General features: G+C 37.6%; 1 protein-coding gene across 1 annotated transcript; it reads left to right on the forward strand.

Annotated features, from left to right (window-relative positions):
- Window positions 1-5,891: 5,891 nt before the first annotated feature.
- Window positions 5,892-6,269, forward strand: LOC109236500. The gene has a single exon (XM_019402690.1). The coding sequence runs from the start codon at window positions 5,892-5,894 to the stop codon at window positions 6,267-6,269; it is 378 nt and encodes a 125-aa protein (XP_019258235.1).
- The last annotated feature ends 10,577 nt before the right edge of the window (window positions 6,270-16,846 follow it).

Raw genomic sequence — 16,846 nt, forward strand, 5'->3', positions numbered from 1 at the left:
TGCCGCGGTCGCGGTGGAACCGCGGCCAAACATGCCCTCTGATTCTTCAGTTGTCCGCGACCATCTTCTACCGCGGTTCTGCCGTGGTCGCGGCAAAACCGCGATTTTTCACCCTGTTCCGTTTAGAATTTGGAAAAACGTAAAACATGAAAGTTGTAGCCCTTTGAGTTAGCTTTCCAACCATATATTGTGGAGCCCAAATGGAGTTCTGAGAAAAAGTTATGTCTATTTTACTAGACAGTGCGCAATATGCCTCCTCAAGCCTTCGTTCGTACTTAATTATCAAATTTGACCCCCGAACACGATCCCGGCTTAATTCCTTGAGCTTTTACTCAGACTTCAAAGCTTCAAATCACTTAAATTCATTCCATAACATCTATATAGCTCGGAATCACACCTACAAGGCATAAAACACACAATTAGTGCAAAACACTAGCGATTAAAGCGCAAACTCAATTAAAGTGCAGTAAATTCGAGTGTAATAAGCGACTAAAATATGCAATTATAGCCTATCATCAACACCCCACACTTAAACCATTGCTCGTCCTCGAGCAATCAAACTACACTTTTTTTTTATAGACACGACCTTTTTAAACAATTCTCCTAACTCATCACACCAAGAGTATTTAAAATAGACTAAGCACAAAAGCGTAACATCTTCACCTCAAGATTTGACTCACAAGTACCACACGTTATTCACAACTCACCCACTTACTCTAATATAGAGGTCACTGACATTACCTTTCCTTCATGAATCAAGTGCCCTCACACAACAAAAGAGAGTAGTTCCACACATTAAAATTTAAGAACACTTAGGAACTCCAGATAGGAAGAATTCACTCACTCTCAGAAATAACATTCATATGCCACAAAAGATGCACCATAAGCTTGCCCGTAGTGTACTACTCCACTAATCGAGCTCATTCAATCTTGGATCAATTAGGACTTTATTTGTTTGTAATGTAGGCTACGGGACGGGTAGGATACATTTAGATATAAGAGTGACTATACCTCCCTAAGCACTTTAATACATACATTTTAACATTTAAACCCCATACTTATGTCAAACCAAAATTCCACCTTCACATCAATTTATATTACCCCATACTTCTTTAAGCACACTTACGTCAAGAGCCACCACTTATCAAGGAATTTTTTTTTCACAACAATACAACATCTTTTTCCTTTTTTTCTTAATTCAAGTGGCTCTTACTTGTTCAAAACAGTGCACCTTTCTCCTTATTTCATTAGTTCCACTCAAAAGCCAAACCAACCACCCCACACTTTAACTTTTACACAGTTCATAAACAATTCAAGTGCTCATGAGAGGTTTCAATGGTTCAAATAGATGGTTAATTCGAACAAATGGGTAAGGCTTGTAATGTGGTTGCCAAGAAACAGGATTACAGGCTCGAAGGGGTTAACTACGATACATAACAATTAGGCGGGTAAAATATACATATCTGGCTCAACAAAGAAATGCCTATATCACTTCCTAGACTGAATAAAACTACTATTTCGCTTTACAAACACACGGGGCAAGTTCTAGGCATCAAATGCAATGCACAGAATATCACAAAACCTTACACACACATGGCACATAACTCACTCAGGATTGGATTCATCAAGACACCCTAGTCAGAGTAGTTAAGCAAATTTAAAATCATACAATTTAAGGTACTTATACAAGAGTCAACCTCAAACCTCAAGTGCTAATTAATCGGCAACCTCAAACCTCAAGTGGTCACGTTTTATAATTAGGTCTCATTCCTACATAATATAAAATAACAAAAGGGTATTTAATATTAATTTGCCGCAGAATGAATATAGTCCATAAGTTATACGTGCAAAGTGTTCCTCTAACCAAGTATAGAGAGGGAAAATAGGCCCCTAATACTCTAAAGTGGGCGATACAAAGAAGATGGCACTTAACTTTACAAGAAAAGGTCCATATAGCAAAGTTTCAAAGTCAACTCTCTTCTCAAAAATTTAGTTGCTTTATGACAATGAAACTTCAGAAGAGACAACAAATAAGCCGATTATTTCATTTGTATTTTTGGACTTTACATGGGTGAATTATCTCTCTCTTTGCCCTATACAAGTTCTATGCTAAGTGGGCGTCTGAACATAAGAATTGTGAAATTCCGAAAAAGTGAAATGTTTTCAAATGAAAATGGTGTATTCAAATATTAGAGTTGTATTTGGATATAAATATAATTTGAAGTTGTTTTTAATTTTTTATGAGTAATTTGAAGTGAAAATTTAGAAAATAGTTTTTTGGAGTTTTTCAAAATTTAACTTCATGTCAAATTTAAAATTTTCACGGCCCAACATTGATACAAAAAAAAGTAAAAATATTTCAAAAAAAAAAAAGTAATTTTCTTTTATGGCAAAACGGGGCCCAAGTGTTGGCGCACATGAAATGTCCATTATTAGCAGGAGAAAACAAGTTATAATGTTATGAATAGAAATAAAGAGGTTAGAATAAGAGCCCGTTTGGCTTAGCTGATTTAGAGTAACTGATAAGCATTAGGTGCTGAAAAGCACTTTTAAGTGCTGAAATTGATTTAAAAAGTAAGCAGTTACGTGTTTGGATAAAAGTTCTGAAATTAATAATATGCAGCTGAAGAACTGGGTATACGAAGAGTTTTGTTTTAAAAAGAAGTATTTTAGGGATATAATAGTAAATATTTTGGTCAAACTTAAAGTGCTTATAATCTGAAATTTGATAAGTTGGGGGAGACCAACTTATGACTTTTGGCTTATTTTGGCTTATAAGCACTTAACTTATAAACACTTTTAATTTTACCAAACGCGTAGATAAGCCAAAAAGTGCTTATAAGCCAGTTTGACCAGCTTATAAGCTTAGCCAAACACCCTCTAAATACGATTCTGACCTTTGAAAGATGATTATATATGTATGCGTTGAATTTGTTTGACTTTCTGAAAATCTTGGATAAATATAAAATAAAAAAATTATAAACATGAGGCGTTCAATAGGTATAACTCAAAGATAAGATGTTTAAATGAAAAAGATTATGTTGAATTCAGGATGTTGTCACTGTATTTGACCAATATAAAGATATTAGTTATGCCTAGCCAGAGTTACAAATAGAACTCAAAAAACGTCAAGGGAAATTCAGTAATTTTATCTCTAATTAGCAAAAGTAAATAAGTAGATGATGATAGCCATGGAGACTGGAGAGTGCAACCTGAGTCCAACTGTCTATTTGTCAAACATTCTAAAATTAGCTTATTTTGAAAAATATTTTTCAAAAAAGTATTTTTGACCAGAAACAATTTATATTTGATTAATTTATTAAAAAAACTTTTGAGCAACAATTAATATTTGATCAAATTTGTAAAAAGTGTTTCTAAGCTTAATTTTTTCAAAAAATTATTTTTGAAGAGAAGCTATATTTTTTGCTTCTCAAAAACGATTTCTATTTCTGCTTAAAATCACTTTTTTTTTCTTTCTATAAAATTTGACGAAACATCTTAACTATTGATCACGCCCAACTATGCCGTATAAAAGGACAATGCGGTCGCTGCAAATATAATCCAGTTTACAAGTCCGGAGTCGAATCCCACAGAGAGTTAACCTATCAACTGCTACCTTCAGACCCACCAAGTCTTCAGAACCAGCTTCCCAAATATTCAAATTCTCAGTTGATTGTTCTTTAATAACTAACTTGCAAGTAAATAAAAGGCTATAACTAAATTAGAAGGGTTGTAAACAATTATGAAAAAAGGCTAAGGCAATGATTTCCCCTATTGATGAAATCCCTTCTGTTTATGCTCATACAAATTTACCCACACATCTCTATCAATCATGAACGCTAATCTTACCGCAACTCTCTCCCGAGTAATTACAGTAATCTACTATTGCACTCTCCCGAGATACACTAGCTTGCTTTATTTAGCACAATTCAATTTAGATTGCACCCAAGGCTTCGTTATTTCTAGTCCCGCCTTTAAACCCGCAATTATAGATTCCTCTAATAATTTAGGAGTGGTGTTGTTCAACAATACCCTAAATATGCACTCTTTTCCAAGTTATGCACACTAAATAGGCACAGCTAATCGAGGATCCTGTCAATTAACTACAACGAACACGAAGTTGAACAAATAAAGATTAAACTAGCAATTTGTATTCACATAAACAAGAAGTTCATCACCCAATAGGTTCCATCAAAGCCTTAGACAAGGAATTTAGCTACTCATGGCTATGGAAAAATAAACTAAGATTGAATTCATCATAAAATCAAAAGAAAAGAAGAAAGATGTTTAGAGTATTTTCTCACAATGTTTTTCCTTGCTAAGAAACCTAAAAAATCAATACATGCCTCTCTTGGGCGAAGTCTAATGTTTTAAATAGGGTTTAGGTCTAAAAATCCCGTAATTGTCACTTTGGTCCCTGAAGTTTACTGCGCCTGCCGCGGTTCTGTCGCGGTCGCGGTAGAACCGCGGCCAAACACCCTCGCGGAATCTCAATCTTCTGCAGCTGCTTCCCACTGCGGTTCTGCCGCGGTCGCGGTGGAACCGCGGTGGAACTTGTACCCGGGCATTTTGGCCTGTTTTGAATGGGTTACTTTGGAAATTCAACAATTAGCCTCTTTTCATCAATAATTGACTCCAAAACCGCTCCTTAGCCTTCCTTACACCTATTTCACCTGCAAATCATGTAAAGCACTAATAAGAGCATTTTGTTGTCATTTTCCACATTAAAAGTTCACAAGAAGGTGATTATTTGGTGCGTGATTATAGTCAAATTCACCTATTATCAACTATGAAAATGAGTTTCTCAAGTCTCCTAAATTAAGGTCGAAAATTCACTGTCCGTATTGCTTTAATTTCAAAACGTGAATTGCCTGCAAATTAAAGTTTCTCAAATTTATAAAGTCGAATAAGGCCAAATGACTTTGATATCTTTCTTTTCACGCCTTCAAAGGTGTCAAATACTGTCTCTTCTTTTTCTCTTCTTCGTTCTTTTCCTTCTTTCATTTGAAAAGTACTTTTGTTATTATTAAAAGAATTAGATATGCTTTCAAAAAATGTTTTGAATGTCACTTTATAAAAAGGATGTGTAAAACTTCGCATTACAAATAGTATTATTCAAATAGGGGCGGTATTGGAATGTTTCATAAATTTTATTAATTGAATTTAATTACGATAAAAAAATTAAAATAGTGGAATTTAGATTGTGTTTATGAAGAGAAGAAGAAACCTATTTGAATCAGCTGATTGATAAAGCTGATAACATTCACAATGAAGAAGAAGAAGAGCAAGGAACGTTTGAAAGAAAAGAAAAGGGAAAGTCTCTAGGTTTTTCGACAAAAACTAAGTCTTCGAAATTATCTAGAAACAAAGGTAATATAATTGCACAAAATATCTCAAGGAAAGATCTTATCTCAACCGTTGATCATACACTTGATCAATTAAATCATAGCCATCCAGATTAGTTAAGGAATACAGCTGCACTTTTTAATTCTTGGATTCTAGAATAAGCCCACATGTGACACACATTGTACAGAATATTAGTTAGTAATTAGATAGCCAATAGCAATTAGACAAGTGTATAGGAATCTCAAATTCTGTTTTCATTTTCTTTACAGATATACTTGTATATATTGAGCTTCAGCCAAAATGAAAATACACAGAAAATTCCATACATCATCTTCTAGTTTTTTTTTTACATTCCATCATGGAATCAGAGCATTGAAGCTCTGAAGCTCGATTCAATTCACAATCATCTAAATTTTCTGTGAGCTTTCCTTCATCATGGGTGATACACCAACTCCTGAAGCATCTGTAACTCAGACTGTAGCTGGAAATACAGTCACCTTCGACACAAATCACCCCTATTTTCTTCATCTTCTGATGCACCAGGAATGGCTCTTGTTAATTCAACCTCCAATGGGAGAGGTTTTCAAGGATGGAAGAGGTCTATCCTCATAGCCCTTTCAGTAAAGAACAAATTAGGATTCATCAGTGGATCCTGCCCTCCTCTTATCATCACCTCCAAAGATTTTCAGCCATGGAGTAGGTGCAACGATATGGTTACCTCATGGTTGTTAAACTTACTATCCAAGGACATTGGGGATAGTGTGATATACTCCAAATCTGCCAAGGACCTCTGGACCAGCCTTGAACACAGGTTTGGCCAATCAAATGGTGTTAAATTATACCACCAGCGTAAGGAACTATCAGGATTAGTTCAAGGCATCAGTGATATAGCAAGTTATTTTACTAAACTCAAGCGTTTGTGAGATGAGTTAGATTCACTTAACTGTGATGTTAAGTGTTTGTGCAATTGTGTGTGTGAGGGCAAACAAAAATTGGAAAAATCACTGGAGGATAAAAGGCTCATCCAATTTCTCATGGGGTTGAATGATATCTATGGACAGGCAAGGGGAAACATCCTAATGATGAACCCCCTGCCCAATATCAATCATGCCTATTCACTTGTGTTGCAGGATGAGAATCAGAGGGAAATCTATGCTAATCCTCTCATTTCCTCTGAATCCTCATCCTTCATGGTAGGAAATCAAGCAAACCTAAGTGGTCAAAATGCTTTTCAACAGAGAAATAATAACAAGCAAGGACCAAGGAACTTTGGACAGTTTCAAAGATCAAATAACAGCATTCAAAAAGGAACAAATTCAGGACAAAGAAACACTGCTTCCAGAGGAAAGAAGAACAAGTTCAATCCAAATGCTTCATGTACTTACTACAAAAAGGTGGGACACTTAATCAATGACTGTTACAGAATCATAGGTTTCCCTGAAGATTTTGAGTTCACTAATGGCAAAGGAAACCAGTTCCAAGCTAGGAGCAATGGGGTTTTTAAAGGAGACCAGGTAGATGATGCAAACAATGGATACAGTGAAGGTCTTAATCAACATCTATCTAAGGAGCAATTCTCACATTTGGTTAAGTTGATCAAACAGGTTAAAACTACAGAAACAGCAAGCACCAGTTCTGAGATCAATGCCAATGCTGTAGCTGGTACTATTATCAAATATACTGGATCTTGTTTTTCAGTCTTTAACACCTCTACCTAGATTATTGACTCAGGGGCATCAGAACATATGTGTTTTGATTCAAATGCTTTTTATCTTTATCCCCTCTTCCTGTTCCTCTACATATAAACCTTCCTAATTCCTTTCAATTAGCTGTCACTCATACAGGAAGAGTTTCTATTTCCCCTGATTTTATTTTAAACAATGTTCTTCATGTGCCTAGTTTTAGATACAATCTTTTATCAGTCAATAGGTTTTGTATACAGTTTTACTCTATAATTACACTTACACCTAATCAATGTCTCCTGCAGGCCCCTTTAATGAAGAGGCCTCAAGTTTTTAGTGAAGCAAAAGGGGGACTATATCTCTTGGAGCCTAATATTGTTAGGAATAGTTCACAAAACCATGTAGTTTCAGTTTCAAAATCAAATGATGTCAAGTCTATTTCAGTTTCTTTTCCTCTTTCTGCAAGTACATTTTCCAATGTAACTCTCTGGCACAAGAGATTAGGGCATTTACCTTTTCATCAATGAAACAATTTAGTTTTATCTCTTTTCCTTCTAATTCAGAATGTTTCTGTGATGTCTGCCCTAAAGCTAAGCAAACTAGATTGCCTTTTCCTTTGAGTCAAATCAAATCTAAAATAGCATTTGAATTAATTCATGTTGATGTTTGGGGCCCCTATAAGGAGCCTACTTATAATGGTTTCAAATATTTTCTTACTGTGGTTGATGATTATAGCAGGGGTACTTGGACATTCCTCCTAAGTACCAAGAGCAATGCATTTCCAGTTTTGAAGAATTTTTTCACTATGGTTGAAAGGCAGTTTGGAGTTAAGGTTCAAAAATTGAGAACAGACAATGCTTTTGAACTTGGGAAAGGTTCCCTAGAGGCAACTTTTCTTAGTTATCAAGGGATACTCCATCAAACTTCATATGTATCAACTCCTCAACAGAATGGAGTTGTTGAAAGAAAACATAGGCATCTTTTGGAAATAGCTAAAGCCTTACTCTTTCAATCTAAAGTTCCTATTGCTTATTTGGGAGAATGTTTATTAACTGCCACTTATTTGATTAACAGGCTACCCTCTAAGGTACTTTATGGGAAGACACCTTATTCTATTCTGTTTCATCAGTCCCTTTCCTATAAATTTCTCAGAAACTTTGGTTGCCTTTGTTATGTTTCTACCTTGTCCAATGGCAGAACCAAATTTGATCCTAGAGCTAAGGCCTGTGCATTTCTAGGATATCCCTTGGGGCAGAAAAGGTACAAAGTGCTAGAACTAGATACAAAGAAGGTCATTGTATCTAGGGATGTGCAATTCTATAAAGATAGGTATCCCTTTGCTACAACCAACACCACTCCTGATTCTATTTTTCCCATTCCTTTACATCAGACTACTCCCTTCCTATAACATCACCATCCACCTCATCACCTGATCCTACAACTCCTCCCTCACCAGGATCTATTTCTTCCCCTTCACCCTCTTATCACTCACTCACATTCATTACATATTCCTCATTCACCTTCCACACTCCCTTCCTCACATTCTCCTTCATCTTCTGATCCCCCTAGTTCTTCAGTTCCACCAATCAGAAAATCCACCAGAGTCACTTCCCAGCCTCATTATCTTAAGGACTATGTTTTCAATAATATCTACCTTAGTGAAGTAACTTCTGCCTGTTTTGCCCAGCCTAGTTAGCCCTCTATTTTTTCTTTTGGAGCCCTATCTCCTAACAATCAGCATGTTCTACAGTCAATTTCAGGAATTTCAGAACCTAATAGTTTTTCACAGGCATCTTCACATCCAGGATGGAGGAAGGCATGTCGACGCCCCCTTTTCCTTGCGGAATCGGGCTCACGACATTCGGGAAGACAACTCTTATCCCGTTTGGGAATTGGTTTTTTGGAGTTTGGAGAGTCGTCACCTAATGATTATAGTGCATTAGGACACTTTTAGAAGAATTAGAGATGCAGACCTGAGTTTTGGGTAAGGGCTTGAAATTATCTCGAGGGGAAGGTGTTAGGCACCCCTGAAGATCCACTAGTGTGGTTCCCGGTCATGCTACAATTGTGACTTTAAGTGAAAATGCGAATAAACTAACAAGTATAACGGGAAGCACAAAAAGGTTAAAAGAAGTGCTGAAATTCAGAAAAGGAGCAGTTTAGTTGTAAAAGAAATGTGCAAGTAGAGGGAAGAGGTCAAGCAATTAGTGCAAGCAAACCAAAAATCGTGTGAGAAACAGAATTTGAAAGTGCAGCAGCTTTTAAAGTTCTAAAAAAAAATTGTTAAACTAATAAAAGGAGAGGGGAGTCCCAGGTTTATACATTACATGGATCATTCGCACAACAATGGTACCCAATTGTACACATAGTGTTATCGTGTAATCATCATCTCCATGTCTACCCTTCCCACCCTGTTAAGGTATTAAAGCGCGGAACGATATCGTTTACTTATCGCATGCTACTACCCGTCCCGATCCTATCAGTTCCGGGGTATTAGAACTTCTAATCCTAAAAGGAAAGAAAGGGATGGAGGCCTTTGTGGAGTTTAAAGGATAAAATTCTAGCTCGACATTCAAAACAAGTATCAAATAAAGGGAAGAATAAACAAGCAAATAAGGCTCAAATAAACCCCATAAATCAAATAATCATATAGTTTAGCATGCCTTGACAAATACTGATTTGGTCTTAGATTAAAATCAAGCTGTGAGCGGACAGGTTGAACACATATATTTGGACAGAAAGTCTGCATTAGGCAACTCGGATACAGTTGTCAGAGATTAAGGCACTGAATTAGTCGCGGGTTCATTTAAGAAAGTACTGATTTTAGAAGATGATCCTGCAGAAGAGTCTTGAAGAAAAAGGGTATGCTGCAGACATTTAGAAACTAGTTCAAAAGGGAAAACAAACTGCCTAATTGTAGTTAAACATAAAAAAAAAGAAAAGTTTTGAAAATTCCAGAAGGGGCAGAGTTATCCAAAGAAAAGAGTGAGTTGCAGAACTGATTTAAAACGACGAGTTCAAAAGACAGGAATTGAGTTGGAAAACACGTTTAGGCAGAATATTAGAAAGAAGGAGTCTCAGAAAAGATATGCCAGTTAAAGAAATAGATTTTAGGGAAAAGTATACACTGATTTGAAACAAATTTTATTAGAGACTACGTTTTGGAAAAACATGTACTGACTTAGGCGTATAAGAAACGACAAATCAATTGCTACTGCTGTTAGACAGGTTAAGCGAGTTTGGTTCAAAAGAAGCTCCTATGGACATGATATCTACAAGTTATTGATTACCGAACTTGTTAATAAACTTGTGGACGGATGCTTGTTTATTAAACCTAAAGTTTGCCTAATGTCATGCGTATGCACATCCTATAGGCATGACACCTATAAATTTGCAGAAAATTAACTCCTATAGGCAGGATTTCTATATGCATAATTGCAGAAAGTGAGTGTTAAGTCCTATAAACATGCTTTCTATGTGATTAAAACGGTCCTATAGGCAGGATCTCTAGATGGTTAAATAATAAAGTCCTAAGATCATGATTTCTACCCTTTTGATGCAAGAAAGTAAAGACCCCTTCCACATCGCTTTACTATATTCCCTGAGTTTATACAAGTTATTACAAGATGTAGAAAAAATACATCAGAGGCTAACAGCTAGATCCGAGCAGCCTAATTCAACCTTAATGTCTAATAATATGCGATTGAGCCACCCCCGGGATCCAGATTTCCAAAGCCTTCTCCTTACCCAGGGTATTTCAAAGTTCCAAGGAATCTCAGGGATTTCCGGCATTGCTTACACCCAAGATACCATTAGAATAGAAACAGTGCAGTGTGGAAGAGACAGCTCTCAGGCATCCAAGTTCAGAGGGAGCTCAGGGGGTCCCAAAGCATGGCTTGCAAGAGAGGGAAGAACTTAATAGCTAAGAGTAAGTGCAAAGTGAAAGGGGGATTGGGGAGCCATGACAAGTTGTGGTCATACCTAGCCACAAAGTAGGCTGGCATACCCCTGATCACCTGCTTGGTCAAACACATTAAGAGCAGGCCCTTGAAGGTCAGACCAGAGTCTGGACAGTGATTAGGACACTGCCAGACCCAAATCTAAAGCTCAAAAACACATAAAGGGGGGAAAGGGAATGGGAGCTGATTGAGTTTGGGATTCAAAGAATCCAATCCAGAATCATGGACAACAATATTAGAGTGTTGTCATGCCCTGAACCATAACTCACATATAAAGGGGTATGAGGGTTTGGGATTCATAAAGTATCAAATTCATGACAAGCAACTGACAGGATGCATACATAATTTAAATACTGAATTACAAAGGAAAGGGGGAACATGTTACAATATGCTAGAAACAAATGTCAACTAAAAGAATTGGACAGAAGTGGGCAGAAGTAAACACATTGTGGTTGAGACATGTAAACTAACTGAGACATACCAGTAGAGAAGCAAAAGAGTACAGGAGAAAGTAGAGTAAACAAAGTCCACAGCAGCACAAGTAGGGGTGGGCATATTTCGGTCGGAACCGAATAAACCGACCGAACCGAATTTTTTATTTATTTCGGTTTCGGTTATTCGGTTTGTTCGGTTGGTTTTGGTTTAAAATTTTAAAATTTTGGTTTTTCGGTTCGGTTTTCGGTTATTAAGTTTTTTTAGTTCGGTTAACCGAAAAACCGAATTATTAGCATATATGTTCTTTAAGTTATATATAGGCTAAGCCCATAGGTAATAAATTAATATTATTAGATCCAATCTATCAAAGAATCAACTCAATTAAGTAAGTCCATCAACTTTCCAATCTTAAAGACTTTCGGTCTATTAAAACTTCCATAGCATATGTGATAGATACCGGGAGAATTTCACACAGAGTTGTAATTTACACTATGTTTGAATTTTATGATCCATAATAGTGTGCAAAGTTTAGTCTATTTTTTTTTCTATAACCATAATATTTCCAACAATTTTAAAGTTTTGGAAAAAATCAACAAATTCGCCGGTCATATTATTATATAGAAGGAGTCCAATATGATAATGTTCAAACCGAAAACCGAATCGAAATAACCGAACCAAAACTAGAAAAACCGAACTGAACCGAACTTATTTCAGTTCGGTTTTGGTTACTACTTTTACAAAATCGAAAATCGAATAACCGAACCGAATTTCTTCAAACCGAACCGAACCGACCGAATGCCCACCCCTAAGCACAAGTAAAAGAGAGAGAGTTTTTAAGTGAGAGTGATTTGTGAACTCAGATTGCGTTCTGTGTTCGTGTGTGTTCAAAGAGAAGGGAGGAGAGTACTTACAGTTTGAAATCAGGCAGGGAACAAGGTAAGAAAATAACCATGTATCAATTAGAATCAATCAGTAGCGGAAAATCCCTTTAATTGAGGAATTCAAATTTGAACGGTAAAGGGCAAGAGTTTTTTTTAAGGAAGGAGATCAAGTAAGCATATTGTGCATAGCATACAAATAAGGGGTAAATACATAGGGGTTTTAATTAAGGAAAGAAAATTTTAAAATACACGGTCAAGTAAATAAGGCAAGGACAAAGTAAATCAATTGGTACGTAGTAAATCAGGGAATAGGGGATTCAAAATTGCCCCTGAACCAAGTCAGAAATAGGGGAATCGAAAGGTTAAAAAGAGTTTTCAAATAAAACAAGGAAAGAATCAATCATGCTTACACAAAGAAGTCTGAAATTAGTCCCGAATCTATGGTTATTTTAGAGGGACATTCAGCGTGTATAAAGAGCACACAAACATTAGGCATGCGAGGTTAAACCAATTTAGAGATGAGAACCAGACAAAACACATAGCAGATAACCTTAGAAGAAACATTCAGAAACCTCAAAAGAAACCAAGATTCCTGACATGCAAGTTCTAGAACGTCATAAAAGGTCACAGAGATATGCAGACATGTACAAACAGAAACAAGAGAAAACCACGAGCGTTAAGACAAAGGTAGGAAAGAACATGATCAGCGGAACTTTAGAAACAAAATTAAAGCATGAGCCTGAACACATATAGCAAAAAGTAAGTCAACAACCTAGGCTAGCATATGAACACAGAATGTAAAAGAATCTTTGTAGAAATCCGGTAAGAAACAAGAGAACAGCCTCGAACATAATAGGAAATAAAACAACGAGCATAAACACACATAAGGGAGAGTAAAAGAATCAGAAAACATTTTAGGAGCCATTTTCAGAAAACCCTAAAATTGATTTGAACAGTTTTGAAAAAGGAAATTTGGGGAAAAACTCTAAAATGTTACCAACAGCGTAGATCTAGCACAGATCTAAAAGAATAAACGAAAAGGAACCTCAAATAGGCTAGGGCTTCTGAGAACCCTAAAGGACGAGAAAGGCTTGGAAGTCACGAGAACGGATCTGAGTTGATAAGGTCGAATCCAGGCTCAAGAGGCCAAGATACGCCGGAGCAAGGCCGGAAACGGCCAAAGAATCTCGAATCGACCAAGGTCTGGATGAAGACCCTTGAGGTCTAGCCTCGAATCTTCAGTGAGCAGGCATGTGGGAGCAGTAGGTGGTGATTAGAGGTCGTCCATGGTTAGATTAGCCATGGATTCCGGTGATTTAAGGTCGAAGAGGGGGTAGGCGGCTATTAGGGTTTCAAGTGGGTGAGAGCGTTTGAGAGAGACGAGGGATTAGAGGCGGCGGTCTTTGAGAAAATGGGGAGGGTTTGGGGGGTCGTTTAGAATTAAAAATGGTAAGGGGGAGCCTGGGCCGTTGATCAAAATGATCAACGGCTCAGATTAAAAGGGACACGGGCCGGTTCGGGTGATTGGGTGTTGGGTCGGGTGGATTAGGAAATTGGGTTAGGGAATTGGGTTCAATTTGGGGCTGAGATTGGGGCCCAATTCCGGTTAAAATTGAAATGCAAAAAGGGCTAACTTTTAAATAGCCACTTTTCCCTTGTTTAATTTATAAAAATAGCAAAAATAATTTCTAGAAGTAAATCAAACGTGCTAAAATGATTAATAATACATAATTATCAAATTAAAAATACTGGGGCCAATTTTATAAATATAATTACAATTAAATCTTAAAAGGGGCTAATATTGCAATTATGTGCAATTTAATTTTTAAAAAAATACTAAAATAAATTTGTAAAAAAAATGCAAAAATCAATGTTAGCNTCGGGCCATGGCATGGTGTTCTCGGGCTATGAGGATGATGCCCCCGAACAATGACGCCTTCGGACAGTTTTGGCGATATTTCAGCCCATGAAATGCAGGATTTGGCGGTATTTCAGCCGATGCAAAAAATGTAAATGGCGATATTTTAGCCGACAGAAATTTAAATAAAGCAGGCGATGTTTCAGCCGATGCCAAGAAATGTAAATGGCGATATTTCAGCCGACAGAAAGCATAGGTATAGATGATGATGGAGATGAACTGGCGATCTTTCAGCCGATGTAGAATTTAAATAAAGTTTGGTGATATTTCTGCCGATGCAAAAAGTGTAAATGGTGATATTTCAACCGATAGAGAATTTAAATAAAGTTTGGCGATATTTCAGCCGATACAAAAAGAATGTAAATGGCGATATTTCAGCCGACCGAAAATATAGGTATAGATGATGGTGGAAATTTTAAATATGATCTGGCGATCTTTCAGCCGATGTAGAATTTAAATAAAGTTTGGCGATATTTCAGCAGATACAAAAAAAATGTAAATGGCGATACTTCAGCCGATTGCAAGACATAAGTAAAAGGTGGCGATATTTCAGCCATGCAAGAGAAATAAAGTGGCGATATTTCAGCCATGCAGGAAAGATAAGGTGGCGATATTTCAGCCATGCAAGACGTAAGTAAAGGTGGCGATATTTCAGCCATGCAAGAAAGATAAGGTGGCGATATTTCAGCCATGCAAGAAAGATAAAGTGGCGGTATTTCAGCCATGCAAGTGGAGGTAGAGCTTAACCTCGGAAGGCAGAAAGGTAGCCTTATACAGATAATGCAGGATAAGACAGTGCTTAGTCTCGGAGGGCAGAAAGGTAGCCTTATGCAATGCAGATAATGCAGATGGAGACAGCGCTTAGTCTCGGAAGGCAGAAAGATAGCCATATGCAGATGATGCAGATGGACACAACGCTTAGTCTCGGAAGGCAGAAAGATAGCCTTATGTAGATGATGCAGATGGAGACAACGCTTAGTCTCGGAAGGCAGAAAGATAGCCTTATGCAGATAATGCAGATGGAGACAATGCTTAGTCTCGGAAGGCAGAAAGATAGCCTTATGCAGATAATGCAGATGGAGACAACGCTTAGTCTCGGAAGGCAGAAAGATAGCCTTATGCAATGCAAAAAATGCAGAGGGACATAACGCTTAGTCTCGAAAGGCAGAAAGGTAGCCTTATGCAATGCAAGAAAATAAAAGGACGGATAGTAGTGAGATTTCTTAGCTGATTGCTGATCACGATGCCGTGACTGTCAAGGAGGTTGTGTGTGGATAATAATTACGGACGAGTGATGATTCTGAGAAGTTGCATCTTTGAGGAATATGCGTGCGTAAATATACCTGACGAGTGCCTGCATCCAAAGAGAAATCATGAGTTTTGTAAGGGGGAAAGGTTAGTTCGTCTTCTCCTGGCTTCCGGCGTTGCGTATCATTGGGGTAGCGTTGCTAAATAGTAGCAATTCGAACAATAATCATGCATAATTTAGTAAATATAACGTAAGTAGAAAAAATAGTTTTCTTTTAGATGAACCAACGACTGGACGAAGTTCAAGACATTGCAACCTCTCTTGCTCCGGAATTTTGAGGGTCCTTCTCAACATTCTGCCCCAGTTTGCTGGGCTGGCACTTCTGACGGCTGCGCTGAATGACTGACGGATCAACTTTGGAATTTTGAGGATCCTCCTCAAAATCCTGCCCCAGTTTACTGAGATGGTATTCCTGGCGATGAGTGGCTGAAAACTAACTTCGGAATTTTGAGGGTCCTCCTCAAAATTCTGCCCCAGTTCCAATAGTAGGGGGAAAATGAAATTTTTATTAAATTTTGACCGAACCCATAGGGCTGCCTACGTATCCCCTCTTAAATGGGAATCAGGTTAGGCGTAGTTCAAATTACATCATCATAAGAAATCTTAAGTGGTTACACATAGTATCGTTTCACTGCATCTGAATTGATTGGCTTTGGCCAGACTTATCCGTCCATTTCTGCAAGAATAAGGGCTCCTCCAGTTAGAACCCGGTGAACTATGTACGGACCTTACCAGTTGGGGGAGAATTTCCCCTTGGCTTCATCTTGATGTGGGAATATTTTCTTCAATACTAGCTGCCCCGGTGTAAACTTCCTTGGTTTAACTCTTTTGTTGAAGGCTCTGGACATTCTGTTCTGATACAACTGACCGTGGCAAACTGCACTCATCCTTTTCCCATCTATAAGGGCTAACTGCTCGTAGCGACCTTTTACCCATTCTACGTCGTCCAACTCTGCTTCTTGTATGATCCTTAAGGAGGGAATCTCTACCTCGGCGGGGATGACCGCCTCTATACCATAGCATGTATGGAGTCGCTCCGGTCGATGTGCGGACCGTGGTGCGGTATCCCAGTAGGGCAAATGATAACTTCTCATGCCATTGTTTGTGACTTTCGACCATCTTCCTTAATATCTTCTTGATATTCTTGTTGGCTGCCTCTACAACTCCATTCATCTGAGGCCTGTAGGCTGTAGAATTCTTGTGTTTTAGCTTACATCAAGTCGCTGTTGATATTGGAACCATTATCAGTGATGATTGATTCCGGAATTTCGAATCGGCAAACAATACGGTCAGGGACGAAATATGCCACAACTTTC

This window comes from Nicotiana attenuata, unplaced genomic scaffold (assembly GCF_001879085.1).
Source record: "Nicotiana attenuata strain UT unplaced genomic scaffold, NIATTr2, whole genome shotgun sequence".
Classification (NCBI taxonomy): domain Eukaryota; kingdom Viridiplantae; phylum Streptophyta; class Magnoliopsida; order Solanales; family Solanaceae; genus Nicotiana; species Nicotiana attenuata.

Coding starts and splice junctions, on each gene's coding strand:
- LOC109236500 (XM_019402690.1), top strand. CDS start 5,892: ATGGCTCTTGTTAATTCAACCTCCAATGGGAGAGGTTTTCAAGGATGG.